Source organism: Sinocyclocheilus anshuiensis, unplaced genomic scaffold (genome assembly GCF_001515605.1).
Source record: "Sinocyclocheilus anshuiensis isolate Anshui unplaced genomic scaffold, SAMN03320099.WGS_v1.1 scaffold502, whole genome shotgun sequence".
Taxonomy (NCBI): Eukaryota; Metazoa; Chordata; class Actinopteri; order Cypriniformes; family Cyprinidae; genus Sinocyclocheilus; species Sinocyclocheilus anshuiensis.
This window is the reverse complement of record NW_015544194.1, coordinates 2,343,673-2,352,160: the sequence shown is the minus strand read 5'-3', so window position 1 is coordinate 2,352,160 and position 8,488 is coordinate 2,343,673. Positions and strand designations below refer to the sequence as shown.

The 8,488-nt window shown below is 36.1% G+C and overlaps 1 protein-coding gene across 2 annotated transcripts in view; it reads right to left on the bottom strand.

Annotated features, from left to right (window-relative positions):
• Positions 1-4,234: 4,234 nt before the first annotated feature.
• Positions 4,235-8,488, bottom strand: part of LOC107696622 (protein C19orf12 homolog) — an 8,704-nt gene continuing 4,450 nt past the window's right edge. Inside the window, exons 1-2 of one of the 2 annotated variants that reach the window (XM_016497060.1) lie at positions 5,367-5,526; positions 4,235-4,772 (exon numbers count right to left, since the gene is read on the bottom strand). In XM_016497060.1, the coding sequence (XP_016352546.1) occupies positions 4,513-4,772; positions 5,367-5,526 (420 nt within the window). In that variant the 3' untranslated portion in view covers positions 4,235-4,512. Of the gene's footprint in view, positions 4,773-5,366; positions 5,527-8,488 lie in introns of those variants that run through there. The other variant, XR_001635102.1, reaches the window with a different exon arrangement.

Here is an 8,488-nt window from a genome sequence, read left to right as displayed (position 1 = left end):
ATGCTCTTAATTTTCATTGATGACTGCAGTGTTAATAATTTGAATTATAGACCTAATATAAATTATTAGACCGGTTTAAAAAAAAATTGTTTTTTAAATATTTTCAATGAGGAGTAAGCTAATAGCCTAAACTTTAATTATCCTCACAGCGCGTCATGCGGTGATGAGCTATGAAATTATTGCGGGGCAATAATTTAATGTAATTTAATAATAAAAGTAACCTAATAATAATAGGCCTAATAATAAGAAGACTTATTCTTCTTAATTAGAGAGAATCTCTCTTTTCTATGTGCATTCATAAATTGTATTAATTTGTAAGTGTCATATTTGGTAGTTGGCATTAGAAGTTATATTACTAATAACAGTGGCATATGAGAAGTTTAATACCACAGACAAAAATGTAAAATTTGCCTTTTTCGAAGCAGCTGTATAACACAAGGTGGCTGAATTTGCATGCTATTTAGATAGCTGAAGCTTATTGGCGTTCATTACTTTCACTCAATTTATTTAGTTTTTCAGCACCCCCTCTGAACTGTTAAGCCACCCCCCCCCACACACACACACACACACACAAATGTGTTGTGGAGCCTCACAACACATTTGCATAATTCCCGCCTGCGCTCTGATCTTCACTGTAAAAAATGATCGTGATTTTAAAGGTAAAAGACTGTAAAAATGCCACAGTAAAAACCTGTTAAATGATTAACGGTAAGTTTCCTTACTACATATGGTGAATAATTGTAATAGATAACCTTTGTTTTCGAGAAAGTAGCCTGTAGACTGTGTCTGAAATCACACCCTCATTCACTATTCCCTACATGAGTTTACTAATAGAGTCCACCTGACAGAGAGAATGTAAACTAATGAGTGAATTCAGCCAATGATGAACAACTGCTGTTAACGAGCAGAATCACTGAAGAAAAGAGCAAGAAATTAAACTACAACTGACTTCAGCCACAGCCTTAAATGAAATCAAGCGAAATAAAACAGCAGATGATGATTAAACAACTCCACAAACAGCATAACCAGCTTCACTCATTACTAACCAGTTTGACTTTATTTCTGTCATATAGCTACAAAATTTTTTTGAGAATTAACAGAGGTGTATTTTGTATTTAAAATGTTTTGTTTGACCTCACCATTTTGGCGATCAGTGGTTGCTTTAGTTGGGCTCTTGACCCTTGACTCTTTATTGGGGGGGTGTCACTTGACAAGAGTGATGCAAGAAGACTGACACTATATATGATGGCGGATCCAAAGCCACCCCCATTTTTTCGTGGGCTACACTCCAGGGGGTGCTGCAGCACCCTCAGCACCCCTACTTCCCGCGGTAATGGACGGACAGTGAAGCACTGATGTTATGCTGCCTGTTGCTTTATTTAAAGGCAGTAACTGTGTAGTTACTGATGCAGTGTGAGTCTCTTCGATCATTTCAATCACACATGAATGTGTGCTGCTGTTATCTGCAAGAGATTTGAGTTGAATTGATGCTATTAATTACTTTGCATAAATCAGTAGATTTTTCTTCAAGGACTTAAGCAAAATAGTTCTCAACATCAATATGCTCACATTACTTAAACATTATAAATATTACTTTATAAACAAATGCCAATTAGCCAAACAGTTGCTTTGACACAATCTGTATTGTTAAAAGCGCTATATAAATAAAGGTGACTTGACTTGATTGTAAATTTTAAGTTCTGTAAAACCTAAAATGTTGCTACCATATTTTTCACGGTAAAGTTCTGGCAACCACAGCTGCCGGTATTTTACCGCAAATTTAACAAACTTTTTTTTACAGTGTGCCCACAAACACTTCCGCTAGTTACCCACCCAGCACCAGACATCATTTGGACGTCGTTTTTTGGGCTAAATCAAGTCGGCCCGTCATGGACTTCTTTTAGCCCAAAAAGCGACATTGAAAATTGGTCTTTGTTTGGTCCGTCAGATTTGGTCCAAATTTAGTTCACAATAGATGTTGAAAATTAATGACCGAATTTACATTTTTGGGTGAAATATGTTCTAATGTGGTTATAATTAGTCCTTGTTCTGTTTTATAAACATTTTCAATATTTTAAAGTTATAAATGATGAAAAATGATGTTTATACAGAAAAGATGGATTCATTTGATGAAAAGTTACAGTAAAGAATTGTTAAAAAAAACTTTCAAATAAATACTGCTGTTTTGCAAGTTCTATTCTAAGAATACTGAAAAATATCATGGTTTACACAAAAATATTGGGCAGCACAACTGAAATGTTTCTTGAACAGCAAATCAGTATATTAGAATGATTTCTGAAGATCATGTGACACTGAAGACTGGAGTAATGATGCTGAAAATTTAGGTATGTATGATCACAATGAATAAATTACATTTTGCAATGCATTCACATAGAAAATAATTATTTTTGTAGTTATATTTCACAATATTACTGTTTTTATGGTATGTTTGAAAATGTAGGCTTAAGCTTTTTTTACGTGAAAGATGTATTTAATGTGTCAATAAATGTTTGGGTACTCTTGTGAACTGTCTTATTTTGACAGTAGCCTAATTAGGCCTGAAAATACGTCTTTTCACCTTTAACTTTTCAACCAAATTTAGACGTAATTTGGACGTCTTTTTATAGACGTCTTTTCAACCAGATTTAGACGTAATTTGGACGTCTTTTCGACGACCTGAAAAAGACATCTTTTCACCTTTCACTTTTCGACCAAATTTTAACGTTGTTTAGACGTCTGGCATTTACGTCTTTTCAACGAGTTTTTGCTCGGTGGGTAGTGTGTTAAGATCATGTCGTGAAGACGCTGTGTTCAACTACACCACAGCAATACAATTAGAACCTTTTGTTGTGCTTTACTGTGTTGTAAATATGATGTTATTGGGGTCACTTCAACCAACCACGGCGGACTTGGCAACACGGATGGTAGCGCTCGTTAACTTGCTCAAGTACTCCTCTCTGGCACATCGCAATAGGCTTGGCCAGCTGACCAATCAGAGCAGAGTAGGCTTATGGAAGGGAGGGCTTTACAGACATTTCGCTCAGAACTGCTTGAACAAGCCGTTTCGCAATCATGGACAAACGACTCTGCATAAATGTATATTCTTTGAAAAAGATGTTTTCTGACCTTAGATGCATTTAAACCTGTTGCAGGGGACTCCAACACAATATTGGAACACTTTAAAAAAAACATATGACCTGCTCTTTTATTATGTTCAGTTTTGTTTAAGATAATTAAAGCAACAGATTTTAATGAAAGAATATGTAAAAGTATGGTATTTGGGGTAAAAAGCGCCCCTGCTGTTGCTAAAGGCACAGTAATTAACATTATAATTAATAGACGGCTGACTTTTCAATTTGTTGACATGACATGGTTAGATTCAGATGGTAAATATCATATATTATTTTGGGTGTCCATATTAGAGATAATCACCATGATTAGAATGAAATATCATATTTAAAAACATGATATTAATCATATCATATAGCCTAATAAAATATAATTTGTTGTTACTACTGTAAATGTATATTAAATTATTATGGGATCTCCTTCAATGCTTTCAGAATCTTTACTTTTTTTAAATGATTTTGTTTCTGTATTTTAAAATATATATTTTATATTAACATTTTAATGACAGTAGCCTATTTATTTAACAAAAATTATTTTATTTTTCAAAATAATCAGAAAATAATACAAACTTTGCTAAAGTGATTGTTTTGAACAAGTATTACACATTATTAAAAAAAATAACATTATTTTAGCTGAAGTATTTGTAACAATACTGTGTGCCTTTAAGCCCCCCCCCCCACCTCATACATTTATGAGATTTTTAAACAAAATACACGACTTGTATGATTTATTTTCACACAAAATATGTTGCTTAATAAACGTAAATGGCACAGTGAAAAGCACTTTTTTTCTTAAAGTGTGCCTTTAGCCCCGTTAGCCTCATTACAGACGATCTAAATGTGCCTGTGCACACCTCAGAGTGTGTTAAGAATGCAGGAGGGTGCCCTGCTTTTAAGCCAATTAACGAGCACTATGTTGCAGCCCATGATGGCAAGAATCCCCTCAACATCTGGCAACACGCAGGCTTCCGATAACAGCAACTCAGAGGTGTTTGTTTATTGTGAATGTTTGTTGAGTTTATTTTTCTTTTGTTCATGTTTGTTTCTTTATTTGTTTTCTTTGAAGTTCCAGTGCCATGATGATGTGATGTTATTGTTATGAAGTCAATCACTGGGTGTACACAGTGTTGTGATGCAATAGAGATAATTTGCAACAAAAAAACTGAGACAACGAATACTTCAGCAATGAAGTTTATTTCATCTGAGTAAATAAATCGAAGGCACCCGTCAAAACTCTCTGCCTCCTTTGTTCGACACTGAACGGCTGCTACACATGTTTGTAATTCAGAAAAATTAAAGTAAAACACCTTTCAGAAACAATAACAAAACCTAAACTAAAAAGCTCCTCAGATAGTCAAACTTGGCTTAGACTAAGCAGGTGAAATTAAGATGCTATTTTGACTTTGAGCTGTTTTGTGGCAAAAGAGATTATAATACTAAGTATTTTCATTTTTAGAGAGGATTTACGCATCACTGACAAAATGAGTCCAGCCACGTTATCCCATGCCAGATTGCCCAGTTCTTCCATGACCTCAGAGTACAGTTCCATCTTCTCTTCGGGAGTCATCTCCATTATGATCTGATGAAGAGGACGGAATTTGCCACTAGTCATCCACCATCCCACGGCACCTCCCAAAGCACCACCTGCATATGATAATAGGAGATCCAGAAGGACAAAGAAACAACTGCTAAAGATGCAATGGGTTCACTAAATATACCATCCACAATTATTAATTAAGTAATAAAATAAAGTTGTTTTCTTCACTTGAAATTTAGTTGATCATATTAAGTTGTCTACACACTGACTTTACTGATGAATTTCCCAAATTTTCTACATAGTTCAATCGAAATGTATTAATATTTAAACATCACTTTAAAAACTAAGTTTCCAAAGACGTTTTTTTTCCCCCACTTTCAGTGAAGAGTTCTTAAGAGCTACCATTTTGTGAAGAACATTTAAAAAATCTCAATAACCTTTTGCCACTATAAAGAACCTTTTGTGCGATGGAAAGGTTATGGTAAAGGTTCTTCATGAAAACATAAAGAACCTTTATTTTTAAGAGTGTTTGCTCAGATCTTATTACAAAAAAAAAAAAATAAGTCAACATAGGCTACTGGCTTCACAGAACAACCCATAAAATTGTTTATAGATGACATTACAGCGCCACTGTGTGGTTAAGAAGTGAAGTGGGTCAAAGTTTGTAAGTGACAAGTAATCAAACGCATAAGCGTACATACCAATGAATATACCAGGCGGACCTCCGAGTACCCCCCCTAAAAAAGCCCCTCCACTAGCAGCAGCAGCTCCTTGGACTGAGTTATCTACAGCCACTTTAATCTGCTCTATCTTCGATATCTCAGAGCAGAGCTCCATCACATCATCTATTTGACGGTTCATTGTGAAAAATTGCACAGCAATGAAGGGGTGAAACTCTAAAACATCTAGAGTGCAAAATCAACACACCCACTCACACACGCGCGGACACACACACACATGTACACACACACACACACCCCATATGAACTGGTGTGCCTGTAACACAGCAACTATGTAAAATAAAATCAATAATTCAAAAATTCAATAAATCAAAAAGTAGACCGCAAGGAAGGGGTTACACTTTAAAACATCAAGAGTGCAAAGCATTCCTGTTAATTTTTGTTACATTTTTATACAATTTTAATGTTTTGTATAACAAAATGCTTTCTGTATTCAGGTTTGACTGTAGTAATAATAATTCAAAAACTGACGCTTCAAATCAACATTTAAAACAGCAAAAACATATAAACCTTGACAAAGAGTAGTCTTTGAGAATGCCTTAATATACATTTAAATCTACAACCTAATAAGAGTAAACAATTATGTATAAAAACAACTATGGAATTCAAAAGCCTCTCTATAGATTCCTATACAGACATCTAGTGGTTACACCATGAAATTACATGTTTTTTTTTTGCTCTCACCAGAAGGTGCTAATCTGCTTTAAAAATGGATTTTAAAGGCCTAGTCTCTATTTGAATCAGAGATACTGCATTGATTGAAAAATTAGAGAAAAAAGAAATAGAGAAAAAAATGTTTGTACTATTTTCAATGGGGAAAATTCATAATAATTATTACATAATTATTAATTATTACCATAAAATTATCTCAAAATACAAAAGAAAAAAATTATTGAACAAAAATATATTAGATTGATTTTACTGAAGAAAAAAAAAAGTTAAATTTCAGGTGTCCCGTCACTTTTGACCACGAAGACTATGAGTGTGACTCCCAAATTAGGAGTGCACAAGGGTTAAATGTAAGATTTAACACTGCACAGGATCGTAGACTTGTATATAAACAATGGTTTCTATCAAACAAACAACCTTTAACTTCAACAAACTAAAGAAAGTAAAAGCTAAACAAGTTAGACTACATAAAATATTAAATATTAATATTAAATAGCCTACGTCTGCTTTTGACAACATTTAGTTTTGTTTCGTAAAGTACATTTCAGCTTTAATATAACTGTCAGACATCAGCCTACCTCTTTCTTTTGTTGACGTTACTTTAAGTTTGAGAAGTCAGTCTGCGAGTGACATAGCACTTCCACAGTCTGCTCAGCTGCTTTGTGCTGGCCCTTTAACTTGTTATGCATATGGTACTTTTTATAATGCTTTTCATTTTGGACTCGGAGCAATATAAGAAACTGGCAACAACCTGCAAGAAAAGCGCATAGGTCTATACTTTTCCCAATGGTCCGTGTACGTTTTGATAGTTTGTTTTTCGATTTGAAATGAAATAAGCAGAAACAGGAAAACGGTCGTTTTTTTTTTCTTTCATTTTTAAAAAAAATGTATTATTTACAGTCATTCATGTGACTGAAGTCTGTTTTTTGCTGTCAAAATGTAAATGCCTGTAATATTGGCTTAGCTATAAACAAGCCAAAACAAAGCGAAACTGAAGGTAACGTTGGTGTTACAGGGCAAACGAGACATGAGACTTGCGGATCCATTTGCAAAGCTTTAATAGAAGACAGAGACGTGGTCATAAAACAGGCATGGGTCAGACAATGGCCAACAGGAATAATGAGGACAAGACAGAAGAGTAATCCAAAACGCGCGTGGTCGATCAGCGGCTAACAATATCCAGAGGGCTTGACACAATGGGTTATCCAATAACACGAGCAGTAGTCCAGGCGAGGTGCAAACACAGTCCGAAACAGCAGGCAAAGGGTTAATCCAAGATAAACAGGCAAAAATCAGGTAACACGGGAAAGCAGGCAAGGCAAAACTATGACAGGACTAGGCTAGACTATGAAATAGGAAATCAATAAAGAGGCTCCGTGGCCGAGTATTGTTTAGCGCATATCCCTGTTTAGCTGATAGCTACCTTACGAAGCCTGCTTAGTTTTCCTAGCCTTTTCTGAGTCTTGCCTTGTCTGTTTTCTCGTGTTCTGATCTTTGCCTGTGTACCTGGATTTATCCCTCTAGTCTCACCCTGTTGAATTACGTTCGCCGTCGATTGACCCTCGCTTGTTTACCGGACTGCTCTTGCCTTGTCTTCTACATACCAGTTTGCCATTGTCTGACCCATGCCTGTTTCTGACCACGCCTTGAAATAAAGCTTGCAAATTGATCCGTACGTCTCACGTCTCATTTGCCCTGTAACAGAATACTCGGCCACTAGAGCAGGATCAGAGTGAGTGTTATATAGTGTGTGTTATTGGATGCAGGTGAGTGCGCAATCAGTGCAGTGGAGCATGGGAGATGTAGTCCAGAGTGATGTGTGACAGTCTATGTGGAGTGAGTGTCAATATGGTAAGAGAGCGACCTCTTGTGTTCATTGGATGAAAGTCCATGGACCGGATTCGCGACAGATGGGCTCATATCCTACCTCTCTCATTCGGCACAAATCCAAATGTTTCCATATGCGTGATGTATTTGAAGCTATGTATTTATTAGGTAAAACTGGTTTTGTAGTTCACGCGCGTTCCAGTATAGATGGAAAAAATCATAATGAGCGAAAATATGCCAGATTAGACCGGTGCTCAAGCTGAACGGCACGGTGAACGACTGTGCTTTTTACAATAAATATATAGTGTGCGCGTGAGGCGCCGGCGCGATCAAACAGCGGAAACATACTAATTTTTGGTCATACAGTTAGGCATAATTCGCAACTTATAATTAGCATAATTAGTGCAAAAGTGTTAGCAGTTTGAAAATTCAAGAATATTAGCAAAGCCTCACAGACTAAAATGAGAGTGCCCACTCTGGAAATGGCACCAGAGGTGAGGGGGCACAGTGACCGCCCAGCTAACATAAGACCACCGGCGGACGCCGCCCGCAGTTCACCAGTGTTTTGTTCATCATTATTCCAGCAG